At 44.2% G+C, this 19,373-nt stretch overlaps 1 protein-coding gene across 10 annotated transcripts in view; it reads right to left on the bottom strand.

The window, feature by feature from the left end:
• WIZ (WIZ zinc finger) overlaps nucleotides 1–19,373 on the bottom strand; it is an 869,393-nt gene that overhangs the window by 37,626 nt on the left and 812,394 nt on the right. For 9 of the 10 annotated variants that reach the window (XM_085654347.1, XM_085654345.1, XM_085654350.1 and 6 more), the window contains one exon: nucleotides 14,385–14,577. The exons of the other annotated variant lie outside the window; for it this stretch is intronic. In XM_085654347.1, the coding sequence (XP_085510473.1) occupies nucleotides 14,385–14,577 (193 nt within the window). The remainder of the gene's footprint in view (nucleotides 1–14,384; nucleotides 14,578–19,373) is intronic. 10 annotated transcript variants of the gene reach the window in all.

Consider the following 19,373-nt stretch of genomic DNA (forward strand, 5'->3'; position numbering starts at 1 on the left):
GCCAATTGTCCAGTTAGGGATATACAAAGATTTTTTGTTTGCGAAGATGTGCTGCCACCACTGCCATGCATTTGGAGAATGTTCTGGGAGCTGACTTGAGGCCGAATGGGAGAACTGCATTTTAGTAGTAATTCTGTCCCACGACAAACCTGAGAAACGTTCGATGGGATTTTGTGATCGGAATGTGAAAGTAGGCGTCGAGTAGATCGAACAGAGAGTCTCCCTTTTGAAGTGGAGGATAAATTTGGTGCAAGGCCAGCATTCGGATTTTCTCCTTCTTGATCCACTTGTTTGCGATGCGAAGGTCTAAAAATCGGCCTATACTCGGGCCTGCCTTTCTTTTGTACTAGGCAGTATCAGGAGTAGATACCTTGATCACGTTGGTTTGGTGGGACAGGTTCGACTGCTTTCTTGCGGCACAGAATGTTGACTTCTTCCTGTAAGAGCTTGAGGCAAGACGTGGATGCCTTTGGAGGCATGGAAGGAGGTGGGGCAGTGAACTTGAGATGGTAACCATGTTTGACAATATTCAAGACCCAGGCATCTGTTGTAATGTTTTTCCACTCAGCCAGAGAATGTACAATGCTTCCCCCTACCGGAGTGGGTAACAGAAGAGGGGGGGGAGAGGGAATTGAAGGTTTTGATGCAGCAGGTTGTTGTCCTCCCTGGTTTGTTAGTTGGGAGTTACGACAGCTCTGACTTGCGCTGCGACTGGTAAGGCTGCTAGTATTGCTGCGACCTGCCTGATTGCCATTGAGAGGTTTGAACCCTCTGTGCAGAGAAACGTCGGTGGTAGGGGCGGAATGAACGTCGCTGTTCTTTTGCTTTTTCTAGTCCCACCGCTTTTAAGGTATCCATTTCCGTCTTCATTCTCGCCATTTCGTCATCGGCGTGAGAGCCTAAGAGGGTTGAGCCAGAAAAAGGCAATTTTTTTTGCCGTAACTGGGAGTCTGGCTTCAGAGACGTTAAACGCAGCCATGCGTGCCGACATAGGGCGATTCCTTGGGAGTAGCCATGAGCAGCCAGAAGAGAGTAGTCTGCAGCCGCGCTGATTATTTGGTTGGAAACCATCGCACCCTCCTGAACAATTTCTAGGAAATCTTGTCCGTTCTTTGGGGAGGTGGTGCGCAAAGAGTAAGACTGAGTCCCACAAGGCGCGGTCAAATCATCCTAAGAGGGCGTGGCACTGGCTGCTTTCATGGACATAGCTGCCGTGTTGCGGATCTTGCGTCCTGATGAATACACCTTTTTGCTTTCCTTATCGGGGGAGATTAAGCAGATGAAGTGGAGTGAGCCTTTCATGCTGCTAAAATTACTACAGAATCAGGAGGAGGATCAAACCGTAAAAACAGAGGATCCTGCTCAGGTGGACGGTATTTCTTGAAGAGCCTGTACAGTGAGGACTTTGTCGCCGCAGTCGTAAGGAACAACTTCATAGCTGGATCAAGCAGGCCTGGCACTAGAGGTAGAAGTGGTCTAGAAGCCATGCGTTGGAGTATTTAAAAAATGACAGATTGATGGAAGAGGTGTCTCCATAGGAATGTTCCATTTCGTTACGCCAAGAACCAGGACCTCTTGAAAGGTATTGATGTCATCAATCAGGGAGGACCGAGGTTGTGGCGAATCAATGTAGAATAATCTCTGGTAGATGATGCAGTATCTCTACAATGGTGATGGCGTGAACGTGATCTGGATCTGCGGTAAGAATGGCGCCATGAATGTCGTGACCTTGTGGAGGATCGTGAGCGTTCATGTTGAGACCGACGGCGCGATCTCCTAGGAGCCGGTGTCTGCAGCACCACGGGAGTAGGCAGAACATGTGGCAATATTGGAGGTGCCGGAAGCTGAGGTACTGGAGGCTGAGGAGCTGGTAAAGCAGGGAGAGGTGGTGCTGTGGGAGCCACTGGGTCCACTGCAGGTAAAGCCGGAGTGGGAGACTCCGGAATCTCCACCAATGAGGGAGATCTGGAGAGAGAGTCAGATAAGGAGTATATTCTCCTTCTTTTGGAAGTTTTTCCTCGCTTCGACGTAGAGGATCTCCTCGACGTCTATCTTCGTTGAGGACTCTTTGATGACTATCTACTCCTCGACGTCGACGCCCGACGGTGTCGTCTGCTCGAAAAAGAGCGACTTCGACATCTACCAATCACGTCGTCGCCGTTTCGTTGTAAACGTCTATCTTCTACCTCTCGGCGACGGTGAGTCAGTATCCCTCGATGTCTAAACTTTTCTCGGCGTGAGGTGCCGGTGTGAAGGGGCTCTCGACATCGTTCTAGTAGTTCTAGATGACGAGCGTCAATGTTTTCTCGACGCCGAACCAGTCAACGATGGCAAACATGTCATTTCCGTACCGCCTCTCGACGTCTACTGCCCCGACGTTATCCAGTACCTCAAGCGTTTTTTGGGTGCTAAATGGCTCTCGGACCTTTCACGTCCACTGGGGGTTGAGAAGAGCTCTGGAGGGAGATTTTCTTCCACTGCGCTCAGAGGTCCCACTGGTTACTTGCGGTTTTCTTCTCTTCCCAGCAGGTGAATCTTCTCTCGGTCATGCAGAGTATGTCTGGAAAAGGTTTTGCAGATAACACAGGAAGATGAGAGGAAGGTAAACACAGAATACAGACTTCAAGAGGGTCCGTTTTAGCCTTTTTTCTACCACATCCGGCACATTTTTCAAAAAGAGATGGCATTTTAAATAGGAAAAAAGGCTCTTTCCTATGAGAAAAACACGTTGCTCCACAGAGAAGGAGAAAAAACGTCGAGTGAAGCAAAGAAATGTTGAAATATGAAGAGTTAAATTGGAGAAAAAAAACTAAAAAGGTTGAGTTCAATGCTCCAAGGGTCCTGTCAGAAGGAGCCGGAAAAAAGAACTGAGGTAACTTCCTCTGGTTGAGCATGATGGGATATTGGTGGTCTCTCTGCTCTTAGAGGCACAGCATTTTTTTTCTACACTTATAATGGCAGCCTATGGACTACAGGGCCAGGCACTTCATATCTTCTGTTCATAGCAAAAAGGTTTGTGAAGGTTCTTTTTTCTGAGCCATTACAAAAAAAGATATTCTGAGAGCATATGTAATCATAGTCTCTTCTTTTGCCATTCCAAGATGAAGAACTCTGACCATTGTAGCCTACCATTAGGCTGCATTTGGACTAAGTGACTTTTCAAGGCCTTCCCGAACAAAGGCGAACTTCATCACTTAAGAACGAATAGTTTCTTACCTGTCGGTGTAGTTTTGCAGCTTGAAGATCTTTCTGGATTCACTATGCTGTGCATTATTCCGCGATCTGGTGGTTGGGTCCGGATTCGTAGTCTTTGTTTTGTTTGTTTTTTGTAGCCCAGGTGGGCGTCGACGTCCCACCATTTGGTGTACCTCTCGTGACGTCGGCGTGCTTCCTGCGGAAGTCCCACCTTTGGGGCGCCATCTTCGGGTTCTTTTTTCCCTTCCTTTCTCTTTAACCCTAGGCGTTAAGTACCTTCCTTATATATCCTCTCAGTTTTATCCTGTTATTTCAGTCTTTGTCCTTCCAGCCTTTTTTCTCCTGCCTCATCTTCCTGGCGGAGGTGGATGGGTTCACTAGTGAATCCAGAAAGATCTTCAAGCTGCAAAACTACACCGACAGGTAAGAAACTATTCGTTTTGCAGCGTGAATCTTTCTGGATTCACTATGCTGTGCATAGATTTTGTAGCGGTTTGTTATCTCTGTGGCGGCTGGGTAGAAGATGAGCGTTGTTCGTTGAATATATGTTGAAGCACCTTCTGTCCTACTTGTGCTTCCTTGTTCATCTGTATATCCACGCAGTAGTGCTTGGTGAACGTGTGCACTGAAACCCATGTTGCCGCCAGGCATATGTCTTGAATGGGTGTATTTGCCAGAAAGGCAATTGTTGCTCCTTTCTTCCTTGTGGAGTGGGCCCGTGGCCCCTCGGATAGTTCTTGCCCCACCTGTTTGTGGCAGAATTGTATTGTTAGCGCAATCCTTTGTGCGATGGTGCTTTTTGTCACTGGTCTTCCCAGGAAGCTCGTTGCGAAGGACACAAAAAACTGTTTGGTTTTCCTGTGTTCTTTTGTCTTCTCGATGTAGTGCATCACCGCCCTTCTAGCGTCTAGAGTGTGCAGTGCCCTTTCTGCGCTTGTTGGGTCCTGAAAGAAACCTGGTATTTGAATTGTTTGATTTAAATGGAATGCGGACACCACCTTTGGCATGAAGTGTGGGTCCCTTCTCATTACGACCCTGTCCTTGTGTATCTGGATGTAGGGCTCTTGCAGCGTTAGCGCTTGCAACTCGCTTACTCTGCGCAGTGAGGTTATTGCCACCAGAAAGGCTGTCTTCATTGTTAGCATTTGGAGGGAGGCCTTGTGCATGGGCTCAAAGGGCGCTTTCATAAGTTCCGTCAGGACTATGTTGAGGTTACATGCCGGAGGCGGCATCCTCTTTGGTGGCGCTATTCTTTTTGCCCCTTCCAGGAATCTCTTTACTACCCGTGACGTAAAGAAGCTTCCTCCTGTCTCACCTCGTGTGTAAACTACGATCGCCGCTAGGTGTACCCTCAGTGATGTTGAGCAAAGTTTCGCCTTTAGAAGGTGTGTGAGGTATCTAAGCACCGTTGATTCCTTTGTCATTTTTCCTTGCAGTTTATTTTTGCTGCACCACATTGTGAACCTTTTCCACTTTTCCCCATAACATTTCCGTGTTGTTGGTCTCCTTGCCTCCCGCAGAACTCGCATAGTGCTTGGAGGTAGTTTAAGGTGTGCGAACTCTGTCTTCAGGAGCCAAGCTGCCAGTCCGAGGCTCTCTGGCTCTGGGTGTAGAACATCTCCGTCCTGCATGGAGAGCAAGTCCTTTCTTTTTGCGAATTTGTGTGGAGGTCCCTGTGCCATTTCCACTCCTTAGGTACGCTGCTACTGCTGCAAGGCATTTTGTGAAAACCCTTGGTGCGGACTTTAGACCGAATGCCAGGGTTGTGAATTGGTAATGGTCCTGGTTGATGTTGAACCTTAACAGGTTCTTGTGGCGCCTGTTCATCGGGATGTGCAGGTAGGCATCTTTGAGATCCACGGTGGACATGTAGTCTCCGCCTTGTATTTGAGGTAGCACTTCTTGTAGCGATGTCATTTTGAATTTTTGCGTCTTTATGAATTTGTTTAGGAATCGTAGATCCAGGAGGGGTCTTAGTGTTTCGTCCACCTTTAGGACCAGGAAGTAGTTTGAGTACACTCCCTTGTTCCTTTCTCTGCATGGCACTGGTTCTATGGCCTCCTTTTGGAGTAGTTGTTGTGCCTCTTCCCTGAGTTGAGCAAGCTCTTGACCAGAGCGTTGTCTTCTCTTTGGTTTCCTGTTTGGAGGCCTTTTCTCCAACTCTATGCAGTATCCATGCTGTATGACGTTGAGTATCCATTTGCCTGTGGTTATTTTTTGCCATTGTTGAAGGTAAAGTCCCAGTCTTCCGCCTACCGGTGTTGTATGCTCGTAGGCGCTTGTTTCGTGTACCCCCCTCACTGTGTTCATTTTGCGCTTCACCCCTCGGGGTATACTGGGAGTGAGCATCTCCTTGCGTGCAAAGTCACTTAGAAGAGGGTTGGTCTCCCCCTCTTCTTCTTTGGCCACGTCCGTTTCCCCTCCCGCAAAAGGACTGGCCTCGAGGTTGGTACTGCCAGTTCTGGTTCTGCTGTCCTTGTTGGCTGTGACTGTCACCCTGCTGTCCTTGCTGGAATGCTTGGTGTGACGTTCCCTGCTGGTTACCCCCCCTTCCGTAGGGTCTCCGAGCTGGGGTGCCTCTTCTCATCCCTCTGAATTGCAGGGCCCCCATGGACCTTGCAGTCTCATTTTCCTTCTTCAGTTGGGAGAGCTTCTCGTCCACTGGTGCCCCGAACAGCGTTTCACAGTTGAAAGGGGTGTTCAGTATGTTGTTCTGGACCTCTTGTTTGAATCCAGATATTCTCAGCCAGGCCTGCCTCCTTTCAGTGATCCCAATGGCCATTAGTCTGCTCTAAGTCTCAGCCCCGTCCAATGCAGTCTTAATGCATGAGTTGGCGATATTCTTCCCCATCTCCACTAGATGGGAAGCCCTTTGTCTGTACTCTTCTGGGAGATGCTTGACTAGTTTCCCCATCTCATCCCAATGCTGGTACTGGTGCCTGTTCAGTAGCGTATTAGAGTTTGCCATGCGCCAGTGCATTGCTGCGTTTCTTTCAACCTTCCTTCCAGTGAGGTCCATCCTTCTGCTCTCCTTATCAGGTGGTGGTCCCGAGGTCGCCGGCACATTGGCTCTTCTCCTGGCCGTGGAAGCAATGATGGAGTCGGCAGTGACCGATCCCTTGATGGAAGGAGGATCCTGCGAGGAGTGCTTGTACTTCTTTTCCGTTCTGGGCGTGATGGACCGGCATGTTGCTGGGTCCTTAAACGCCTCCTTCCCTTGGTTCATCACGCTTTGGAGCATGTGATGAGATTTGATGGGACTGCGCCTGTCAGACCTATTGGAGGTCTTTTGTAAAGCTTTAGCAGGTGGGTCAGAAGAAGTTGAAGGTGAAGACCAACCCTTTTTTGAGATCTACTTGATGATGTCGCAGTGGAGGCATCGTCACTGTCACTAGATACCGGGTCTTTCCGTGACTAACTTTTGCAACCAGGTGAGCAAACGTCCCTCACGGTCTCTCAAGGTCTTTGAAGAAAATGTCTGACAGATCTTGCAGTCGGTGGCCTTGTGGTCAGGGTACAAACAATAAATACAGTCCTTATGTTTGTCCTCCACATAAAGACTCTTTTTTGAACAAGTAGCACATGCTTTGAATAAAGCCTTCCTCTCCATGTCAGACATCTCGAAGAACGCTGAAGAGAAAGAGTTGAAAATACAGAAGTTGAAGAGAAATCTGAGCAGAGCCCAGTGGAGACTACCTTGCACAATGTGCAGTAGAAATGAGGTGAAGCTAATCTGATTGGTTGTTGTATTATTTTGGTCTCTGACAAAAATAGGTGGATATGCTACAAAATGAGATGAGGCCTAAGCCTTTCTTTCTCTTTTGTACCTACTGCTATGGTATTTTTTTTTATTTACCGAGGCTCCCATTCCGACGACGGGGAATGATACAAGCTATGGGAATCTATGAAAGTTCCAATACTGGAGCAACTGTGGAATGTTTTTAAGTTTTTGTCTTGGATGGTTTCGGAACTGAAAAATGCTTTGAGGATTTAGATACAGTTGTTCCGAACTGAAGCTTTTGAAGTGGAGAAATGCTTTTTAGCCAGCACAGAGGCAGAACCAATCACTTGCTGGGTCGGTTCTGAGGAGTGGGAGGAGAGCAATGCATGTGCACAATCCGAGAAGGTCGAGACTGAGGATTTAACTTTGGTAGAAGTTTTTGGTGCTAAACCCAAAGGTGGGGCATTTGAAGTGTCTTTTCGGATCGGAGCATGGCCTGGTGGCAGTGGCGATCTCTAACAAAGGAAAGGGTGAAGGTTTTGAGGTCTTTTTAGGTGGAGGAATAGGGTCATAGTCTATAGTACTCACGCGCTGCTTAAGTGGCAGGATGTAATCCAATTCTCCCTCCACGTCGGAGCTGGAAATTCCTTTAACAGAGAAAACATACTCTTTCTGCTCAGCAGAATGCTCATCCTGGGCATGCTCATCTCCGAAAATATCAGGAGTATCGTCTTCAGTGCGACGAGACATTTCCAGCCGGCGCGTCCTTTGAAACCGGAGAGTCTTTTTTTGATCAGAAAGACTTGCAGGTGTCACAATCAGCCTCATGATGATCGGACGAAAGGCAAAGATTGCACATGAGATGTCGGTCCATGTGTGGGTACTTAGTACTGCGGGCAAAATCGAACAGTGTCTGTTCATCCAGGAACACATCTTCAACACCAAAAGTGCACATAGGTGGTAGGCCTGAGACAGGCAGCCCCCGATGGTTAATTAGCCGGGTGACCGAACAGACGAATTGGAAGAGGTGCAGTAATAATGATTAAAAAAACGATAATGTCGAGGATGGTAAGACACAGAAGTTGTACTGAACTATAGTCGAGAGGAGAGGCACACACATACGAACCCGATGGCGGACAGAAAACCTAACAAAGGAGTCTATGGCTATGCACAGTATCACCGAGAGACTCGTGACTCAAAATAATTCTTCAAGAAAAACAATTCTTCAACTCTGAACCAAACACGAGATAGCAGGAGTATGCAGAGCATCTGTATCTAAAGTCCCACATGCCATGGATGAAGCATGCACGTTCAGACAGATATCCCGCACTGAGATGATTTTTCCCACAGGCTCTGCAGGGCGAAGGGGCTTTACCTACCAATGCTCATTTGAAAAGATTCCATGGACTGAATGAATTCACAGACATCCAACCTAACAAGTAAAGTTGTTAAAGTGACTGCAGAATTACTATGAAGCCATAAATATAACACTGAAGGACAAAAATCCAGACTCCACTAAATTAGCAGAGCTCAATGGAAACTTCCTACAACCTTCCACCTGTGGGAGATGGGAGGTATGGTGTTTTCTGGCGGAATGAAATTCAGAGTAAATTAACCTCACTATCTAAAGTGAGTATATTTCAATAAGGTGAATGTGTGGCTAAATAGTTACTGTTTAAGTCTACTTAAAAGGCAGATCTATACATACTGATAACTGACAGTAGAACAGTGGGGGCTCCCACCAGAATGACAGGAATCAAAGCTTGTGACTATGAAATATTTAATGCTTAAAATGGTTTTATCTTCCTACAACGGAGCTGCAATTGTTCAGAATGAATTGAGCATTTACTCCTCTTTAATTGGCATATACTGTGGTAGTCAACAAAGAGTGCCATTTGATTTATGTTAGTTTTATAAGAGATGTTATTCTTTTTGTATTTTGATCTTGAACAAACTTGTCGGTTACATCATCATTGTTACTTGGATTACATTACAAGTACTGCAGCAGCCGACACGTGTTTTGCCTAATGTGGTAAGTGGGGCCAGGGCTTTCTCAAGGCTGCAAGAGATTGTTATTTGACAGTATCAGTCAATGTAACTTAGGGAACCGAATACAAGACACCACGAATGCACAGTGTGGGAAGGTCGGGAGTGGAGACCATGTAGAATATTAAAAACTTTATTTAAAAGTGGAGATTCTAAGATCCCGACAACTAGTATCTAAGAAAACCGTGAGAAGGAATTGTGCGTAAGCAAGTGTGGAGAGAACCGTAATTTAAGCAGAAATATATAGAAATCCAACTAGGAAAGTGAAGAGAGCGGTATTCCAGTGCTGGCAAAAGAAAAATTAGGAAGTTTAGCGATTCCGACGTTTTAGCAGTTATTGCATGCGAGCATTCCAGTTTAAGGTGCATATTAATGTTACTTCTGGCAATCATGCAAAGTGATTTGTATAAAATGTGGTATTAAACAACAATAATATTTTTTAAAGATATCCATAGATGCCATGACAGTATAAAGTTAGGCTGCGTCAGTGTGTGAAAGCTTTCTATGGGTGAATTTCAGTTGCAGCATTTCATGGTATTACAACTTGGTAGGTACCTTCTTAATTAGTACGTAGATTCCTTTTTGGACAGTCATCAAACAAACATCTTAGAAGCAAATACATGTGAAAAGGGGGAGACAAAGGAAATGGAAGCAGAGAAAAAAGGGAAAAGGAGCCTTCAGTATGTATGTCGGACAGGGAATTGCAGATCAATTATTTTTGTTTTGTCTTTCATCTATCCGTTTAACTCGCTCTGTAGTGATGGTAGCTGCACAGTGTAAAAGGGTTGGCAAGACTCTTTAATTGCCATTGCTCAAAACATCGTTGAACTAGTGCATGTGCAACGTTACTGTCTACATTTAGGCTGGCAGCAAGTTATATTAACCAGGGCTTCTGTGTAGACTTAGGAGAGACCCTAAGTACGGGTGAGTCCTTGGTCAAATGCTAGTCCGCAACCGGGTGGCGGATTTATTCAAATTATTAGGGATGCAGTTCTGATTGAATAAGCGACGAAGAACGGGGAAAACAGAAGATAGACGGTCATGGACTGACGTTAAAGGGTTTAGTGGGGCATTCACATAAGCGAGGAGTACATTGATCTTCTCGTATCGAGCAATATAATGTCATACCATTAAGGTAGACAAAGAGCTGTGGATGAATATGCGATAATTCAGCGATATATTATCCAGTAGTGATGCCTATATCTGGCTCGGGCGGGTTAACTCTGGGAGGGCATATAGTTCGGCTCGAGGTTGTGAGCGCTGAACTAAACTAGAGAACAGCGGAGATACGCGCCCGAGGTGCAGGTAATATCTTGCAAAGCCATACTAGTTTTAACGTTATGTTTTTAATAAACTACATAAAATACGAGTGAGAGACTATCCGAGTTCGGGTCGGCGAGGGTGAAGGCATTGCATCAAATTTACTAGTGCTGTAGTGAAAGGCGGCAGTCCTGGGTCAATCCCTTGTAGTTAACGGCGCGTGGATGTAGCGGCGTTTTGCTTGAGTGCCATCTTTAGGTAGTGGAAGGACTGGGCTCGTACTATTAAGATAGTCCTTCGTAATTGGTCGCCATCTTGAAGTGTATAAAGTATGTTGTGCTAGACAGATAGCATGCAAATTGGTTTTGGCATATTCCAATCAACCTACTCTTTCTCTAGTAATATGTTACAAAGAGGTCTTGAGAGTTATTACGTTTACCGCTGCCATGGTAAAATTCCAAAGTCGCTCAACGCATTCAAACTTTACAGTTTACAAGGTGGTGGGGGACACGGGTACGAGGACATAACCATTGTCTGAAACGTACATCTTAACCAAGGTCATCGAAGAGTTAGTAACTGACATCGACAATCTTTAGTTGTAGACAGATAGTAAGACAGGCCAGTTTCTAATAACTGAAACGTTAACGCTATACTTGGGGGCCATCTTTGCAGTACATTTGGCAATTGACTGCCATCCAAGATAAGCATTGTCGTTACATCCCATGGGTTTTAGGGTTATAGGCCAAACGAGAAGAGAAAATGCAGAGTGAATGATAGCCCAAAAGTTGTGGGGGTATTTACCAAGGAAGTAGCAGACAAGAATTCAGAGAGAGTTAGGATAAAACCTTTTCAGGGGAAAAAAAGTGACACTGTAAAGACACTTTGAAAGTGAAGTCAGAACAACACGCAAGAACATGACCTACAGATGTTATTTATTTTTTTTACTAATGAGGCATCGGTTACACTTATGTTTAGACTATTTCTAGACTGTGGATTAAAGACAGATTCTTGTGAACCAGGAACTCACATGCGTAGTGAAGTTTGCAAGTACAAAAACCTTTAGGCAATAGCAACTTAGCATGGTAGTAATGAGGAAGCAGTCTACAGGCGAAGTGATTGATGAGTGATAGGCTCTCATGTAGTTGCATGATGATAGTCTCAGAGCCAATGGTGCCACTCGCTATCTTTGTTCAGTCCTTTAGCCACAGTATCAAAACGGATACTCAGGGCACTTTCCTGTTGGCATAATATATGTTCAAGATTACCTCCTCTTCCATGTTGTTTCAGCTTTTAAAGGGCATAAATGGTAAAGGTGTGGTGATGTGGGTGATTTTTCTCAAAATGTTCGACTAGTGGCTACAGTTTGTCAGTCTTGTGAAAATTCCAGTAGTGTTTGAATTTTTAACGGATGGGTTGTGCTGCCTATATAGTATTTTTCACAGGGACAGGAAATTAGGTAGATCACATTTGTACTCTTGCAATTGATGAAGTATCGGATTTGGATAGAGTGGCCATTGACATATACCTCCTTGGTTTTAGACCTTCCTAGTTTGCAAATCGAGCAGTTGGAACATGTGTAAAAGCCATTTGGTCGGTGTAGGGAGGTTGAGTGCAGAGCTTGGCCGCTTGGTCAAAGGCCATGCAAGCCAGGGTTTGGCATAGGTACATATGGCTATAAAATCAAACTTTACATTAAAAGGATCTAGAAATTCAATGAAAAAAAATAAAAGGTTAAAGTGATTTTCTATAAAGCCAAAAACCACCCTAAAAAAGGGAAAATGCTGCCTGCCTTCAGATACAATGGTGCGGAAATATCTCGCTAAAGAAAAAAAGTTTTAAATCATAACAACGGATTGAGATTTCAAGTTAACACATTTTTCTAATTTATTTGAGATTTAAATATAGTAGCAAAAATGTAATATGAATAACTTATGACCTCTGTGCACATAATATATAAATATAAAAACGGTTACAATGCTTTGCATAATTTTTTAACATGGTTATAAAAATATCCATGTACTTCAGAAAAAGTATGCATGGGATGCACATCTTTATAAGCACACCTACTAAGGTTTCTTGGTGTGGCCAACTAAGCACGCTCTCGTATGGTGGATTAAATAAATATATATATATATATATATATATATATATACACACACACATATATATATATATATATATATATACACACATACACATAGCATTTGGTTTTGGATCGAGATCTCGATATTGTGTGTATTTATTAGGCTAGGACGGTGAACTTCGCTCCGTTCGCGGAGTTTTGCACTCCTCTGAGCTCGCGGAGTGCAGAAAACTCCGCTTCGTGATGTGCAGCGGAGTTTTCCCCCCCCGCTCGTGATCGGTAGGTTCGCGAACGGTAAGTTCGCGAACGCGAGGTGCCGCTCAGGTAGAATTTTTACCCAAGCGGCAGGAATACCAGCACAAACTGCAGTTGGCACTGCACTCCACCATTCGTGGAACATCGCAGAGTTTTTTTGGAACATCGCGGAGTTCCGCGTATTAAAACTCTGCAAACTAATCCAAGGCCTAAATTATTTATTTCATTTTTTAGGACTTTGATACAAATTTTTTTCCCCTGCATTTTCCTCTCCTCCAAATAATCAAATCAAGTTCAGAACCTGTGTCCTGAGGAAGGTTTGGCTACAACATGGTCTTCACCAAAATGCTCGTCGGCACATGACGTAACAGGAACATTTGAGCGCTACTTTTTCTGAAATACATGGATATTTTGACACCTATGTTACAAAAATTATGAAAAGAATTTTAAGTATTATACACAAGTGCTGACATGAATCATATGATGCATTGAAGTGCTCCTCTAACCATCTAAGAGAATCCTTTTATGAATAGACCTACCTAGGATTCTTAGTTCTGGTATCTAGCCTTGATTCCTGTTTACGCCTACAAATATCAGTTTGTGTATATCTTTAGTATGCAAGTGGAATGAGCATAGTGGCGGTATGAAATTGTTTTTAGGAGAAACTTAACTTGAGTGAATAGATGAGGGGTGAGAGAAGAAAGCTGTATGTAGGACTAAATATTTTTAGATTATGTACAGAGGCCATAAATTATTCATATTACATTTTTGATACTATATTTAAATGAATATTAAATACATTAGAAAAGTATATGTGGTGATTTGTTGTGTTAACTTGAAATCTCGAACCATTGCTATGGTTTAGAACTTTTCTATTGCGAAATATTCCTGCAGCATTGTATCTGAGGCAGATGGCATTTTCCCCCTATTAGGGCTGTTTTTGGCTTTATGGTTTTCTCTGGTCTCCTGCCTACACTAATCTTGGGAACCCTCCATTTCCTTGACTAGTAAAGTGATATTCTAGTTGGGTATGATATCGTTCTTGGTATTAAAATAAACTGAGAAATTAACTTAAAAACTCAAGCGTTATACGTAGTCACGTTCTAGTTAAGTGAAAATGTCAGATTAAACGTAAAACTTTAAACTATAAAAAACTGAAATTCACTAGATCTAGTTAACTGAAGAAAATAACTCCTGCCCTCTCCATACAATGCTTCTGACCTAACATATAACATCGCTCAGGACATGTTTTATGACATCACTGAAAACATCATGTTTGGCATTTGAAATAAGACCATAGATTACAACAATGTGCAGGGCGAGGGGTAAATTATAGTCACTTCAGTTACCTAACAGGTAAATTTCATTGTTTTGGAGTTCAAAATATTACGTTAAAACTGACCTTTTCACTTAACTATAACGTCAATTTAACCTTTGTGTTTTTCAGTGAAAATCAAAATCAAAAGATCTTGGCTAACGCCAGACATAAAAAGACTTTCACTGCATTTTGACCATCTGGCTTTGGCATCAGAGAGAAAAGCAGCACAGATAGTTCACGAAGAGAAGCAACAACAAAAAAAAGTGAGAAGAGAAATGTACTGGATGATGTAATGCAGTGAATTCAGGAGCACAACCAGTCTACAGTTATCTGGAAGGTAGAAAATGTAACCTTAACCAAATAGCCATTAGGAGATTAGCACAGCACATACAAAGTAGCTTTTATGCTTTGCAAAAATTGAGGTATAGTAAATCTGACCTTTTACCCCTACTCACAGTGGGAGTTGGGGGGGGGGTGTAGAAATGAGCTGTTGTGCAGATACATACCTGCATTTCAAAGTGTAGATATTGCCGACAAACTTCACCAAGGATGTCTGTGGGGGTCTGGGGACCAGGGATGGCACCGGCCTTACTTTCTGAGGGGTCTGGCGCACTTCATCCACCTTCGGCTGAAACTCACAAGCCTCTGCGTCCTTGGGGTTTTGAGCCTCCGGCGGTCTGGCCGGTCTGCGTTCAAACTCTGGAAACACAAGTTTGTGGTGTAAGGTCAATCCGCCAGCAGGACTAGCCATCCATCCTGTTTTTAAGAAATGTCTTAATTGCCCTTTAACCCCACTGGGGATTGCACCACAAGGGTTCTTTTGAGGCAGGTGGTAAAGCCAAAATAGATCTCTAGAAGAGCAGTGCATATTGAGCTTCAAAATAAACAGTCAGGCAGTCTACAGAAGGAGAAATAGTTTCTACCACACAAACTAATGTAGTCCAGGGATCATAATGTTGCAGTGGAAAGCCTTAAGTAAGGAAAATACAAAATAGATATAGCACACGAGCATAAGTCAGACAAAACAAAGAATAACACCTTCAGAGGAATTAAAAGATCAAATGTATTTGATCTAGCGTGCGCGGTATGGTGTGGGAGGATGAGGTACTGAGAGATGTGAATATTAGGCAGTGAATGAAAACCGTAATCTATTAATTTGCTAGCCTTTACTTTTTGTACTAAACGGCTGCTTCCATTAGGGGATTTCTGAAAGCTATTCAGCAGATTGGCTTCGCCCCATCTGAAGGGGTAGCCTTTCGACTGAAAAAGACAAGTTTCCAAATCCCCAGATCCCACAAAGACCATTACATTATACTGAAGTGAGTGGCAGGTAGGTTAAAGAGGAAACAGACACTGGAGGAGGACTGTTACGCTTAAGATAGTGTCTTCTCAAGCACGCAAATTCTGACGATTCACTTGTTTTGACTACCAAGCTATTACCATCCAAACGGATTGTGCAGTTATAGGTAATCACCTACCAGGTGCTTCAAGAATTATTGAGCTTATTGTGCGAGGTGTGGACAGACTTTGCACAGCAGCTCTGCACAATTTAGTGACACTAAAGCAAAGAGATGCAGCAGCAATAAAACAGAATGGATACCTTTTTGCTAAAGAACTGATGTGCAAAAATTAAGCCAATTCCTTCATTTTTTTCTGATAAACTCCATTCTTCATTGCATGATTGTTCATGTTTTTGATCTGCAAATTGTGCCTACATGCATACACTAAACAAGTACAACACTTCGTGTCATAGCTTAAGGTTTGTGATGCTAGTCACAACATGCAAGCCAAACATACATGAACAAATGCAAACACCAACCTATTAACAAGCATTTGCAATGCAATAGGTCTCGCATTGACGCGAGTTTGAGCTATTGGCATTGTACATGACAATGGCTTTTAGTTTTGTTTTTGTATTTATGTTTTAATAACGAAAACAAAAATAAAAGGCATTGTTATTTGAGTGAGTTGGAGGGGTGTCCAAGGGGCGTGAGGCTGTGGCAAAGAGGTGAGGGCGGGCGGGTGGTAGGGTTGGGGGGGGAAGGTCTAATGGCAGGGGCTTTCGCAGTCACTTAACACCGGTCTCTAAAAACCTATACAATTGTAGAAATATACTGTGCGAAACGTCCTTTTAAAATTGGACAACGTACCTTCGTGCAACGTCTGAAAAATTAAAGTATGCTAATGTGAGCAGATAAAGGCAACTGTCCGATTAAAATACTTGGATGTAATACAGTTGCATCCCTCACAATTCCTTTTTCAGGAAACAGGCGAGAAAGAAAAGAGCGGAAGTGAAAGCAGAGTGAGGCCAACAAAGGGAGGGGCAGGGCTCCTTAATGGAGCAGGGAGGGAATGGGGGGGCTCTTCTTAGTGCTTAGTGAGGTGTGTCAACAGCAGCACTGTGTGTGGGGGAATGCAGTGTGTGCTCTAGTGAACTGAATCCAGTGCACCTCCTTGTTCCACATCTGTAATAAATGCATTGACTAATTGAGCTCTGCAGCGTGTGCATTAACTCGAAGCTATTTTGTAATGACTCAGACCTGTGATCAGCAGGTTGCCGCAGATCTCTGCAATAACTGCATGCACTTGAGTGCAATGGGCTGACAATCACTCTACCTCTATTTTTAATGCCTCCCTCCTCCCGCAGTTTTGGGGTTCACTAAGCATATATTTTCCATTCACGCTTGCAAACAGCACATTAACAGCGACGGGCAGTTTTCAGATCACGCAGGAGATGCTTCCGGTTAAACGCAGTGCACCTTGGGCTGCTGCACATGTTTGCAATGCACAGAGCCGTCTGTGGTGCGAGGAGCGTCATGGGCTGTGAATGCAGCACGCAGCTGGCAATTAAACTAGTGTCAACAGACCCTTCTCCGAAAAGAAGCAAACATGTACCTCAGAGCATGTTATCAGGTAGAGTTCATGCAAACACCGCCCAGACACACACGCTAATCACGGCCTCGCTCAATGTACAGTAGCTCGCAAGTTGTTAACAGATTCTGAGATGTAAAAATGGAGAAAAACAATTGTATTGCCCATTCCATTCTGGGCACGCAGGCACAGCCTTGTGCTTTCTGCCGGTACCTAGCGCCTGAAATCAGAGAGCACAGAAAAGTGCAAATAAACATTGCAAGCGTGCTCCTGCAAAAGGACATATTGTAAAAAAGGTATGTCTTATGCAAGCGCGCCGGGGTTGTTTTGCGAGGAGCCTGTGCTAGAAATAAACCGGCTTCCTTGGTATCCCGTGTTCTGAGGTACTTTTTGGATATACTTGGAACAGTACAATTCGAGAACTAAAAAAAACTTTATGCAATTTCTGATTTTGTTTTTCACTTCCTCCAACAAGGAACCAGGACCCCAGTTTTCAAGTCCCGGCATAGTGACCGCTTTAGCTAGTTTGCAAGCCTCGTGTAATAACAAACTTTGGCAAAGCCAAGAGGCCTGGGTTGTTATACGTGTGTGTGCTCTTTGTTGCAATAACTGTTTGTGGCGGTATGAATGTGAGGCAGTGGTGGTGTGAAAACACCACTTAAGGCTAAGAATTGGCGAGGGCAGGGGCAAGCAAATATAAAGAGGACAGAGGGTTTTGCGAATGAATATTCAAAATGTTCCTATTATTGCTGTTTGATTTGCTCACCAACCTATTGTGTTTGCAAGAAAGACTGTGTGCCTGTAGTTTGAGAGTTAGTCTGGATGGTGAGTGTCGGGGGCAGCCGGTGCTTAAAAACTGCTGGGAAGAGCAACATATAAAGGATTAGGTGGAAAAGGGGTATCATAACACTGGCAGAGAGAAGAAATCAAAACATTCTAATGAATTCTTGTCTACTGGTTAAATCCACAGTTACCCAAACTAAATGGCCAACACACCCAACGAAGGAAATGCATTTTGTTAGGAGCTCATCTCTAAAGCATTATTTGTGTGTCATCTACTAATGAGATCTACTAGTGAGAGCACAGAAAAGTGCAAATAAACATTGCAAGCATGCTCCTGCAAAAGGACATATTGTAAAAAAAGGTATGTCTTATGCAAGCGCGCCGGGGTTGTTTTGCGAGGAGCCTGTGCTAGAAATAAACCGGCTTCCTTGGTATCCCGAGAGCGGGAACACCGGTCAGCAGACCCTGTTTTGCTCAGCTCTCCAAGCAAAAAACGAGACCGCTGATCTGAGCGGAGGACGCGAGCGAGCGCATGACACGCGAAAGTGAAAGCAAGCGTGCGCGCTTGGCGGGGGAGCGGACCCTTTGAAGTATGATGCCGAGAGCGCCAGTGGGCTGAAGCGCTTCCCCAAAAGTGGATTGCATGGCGGCACGATGCACGTGATTGTGCGCGTGCTCGCCATGCAATCCACTTTTGGGAGCACTTTGAAATGCCACTTTACTAAAGTCTCGCATAGCAATTGCTATCGCAATAGCTAGGCGAGACCTAAAATGGGACTGAATGGCACTCATGCTCTCATTAACGAAATTAAGACAAAAGTACACAGGCTGGAAATGTTATTTATGCTACTTTGCTTACTCTACAGAGCAGTAAACGCACAAACTCAATAGAGCTATCAAATAAAAAAATGCCCAAAGATCAGAAAAATAGAAGGAATTCCACGGGTTTCTAGAATTTCATACATTTAAAAGTAGTCCAGTTATTCCCCAAAAAGTTCGATGGATTAGTGACCAGAGGTGCTTTTTGTTTTTGGGTGTGGGGAGGGGAAATCGGTTGGCAATTGTTTTTAACATTTGATATAGCACGAGGCATTCAAATGTCACACTTAAGTAGACCGAAAATCTGAATATGTCGAATATAAGCAATCTCAAAACCTGCCTGTGTGTATCTATGGTGCTGTTTGCGCCAATGCTGGCCCTGGATCAACAGATTTTGGGCCTCGGATTCGAAGCAACCCTCAGAGATGGCATGGTCAGGCTTGGAACCCATTGACAACTGACGGCTGCCATGTACCTTCATGTGCCTAGATGCCCCCACCACTGCACAGTGAGGAGGAAGGGTCGCAGGGAGGGCATAGCAGTGGCGGTAGATATCCGGGCCGACGAAGAGGACTGGTCTGACTAATACTACACATGCAGGAAAAGAAACGCTTAATAAGCCAACTGGGACGTTTTAGCAGTAAGAGCACAACAGGTCGCAAAACTTCGGGGCATCAAGTAAACACTGGCACAACAGCTGAGCAGAGACCTATTCATGCTCAAGCAGAAACCCCTGTAAGAACTCACCACAGAAATGATAAATTAAAAAAAATAACCAAATAAAAGAATTCAACCACCTCCAAGAACTAGAACAATTAATGACATTCATACCGGAGGAACATAAAAAAGCTACATAAGTTAACTAATAACGGAAAGAAGTGGAAACCCCCACCCAGTCTACCACATCCAGGTCACAGGCGCTGAATTCATGAAACCTCCCATCTGGATCAACAACAACTTACTCAGAAAAAAGCACAACCACCGGCATGCCTCATAAAACCTCCACTTTAACTAAAGGGACA

This window comes from Triturus cristatus, chromosome 4_1 (genome assembly GCF_964204655.1).
Source record: "Triturus cristatus chromosome 4_1, aTriCri1.1, whole genome shotgun sequence".
NCBI lineage: Eukaryota > Metazoa > Chordata > Amphibia > Caudata > Salamandridae > Triturus > Triturus cristatus.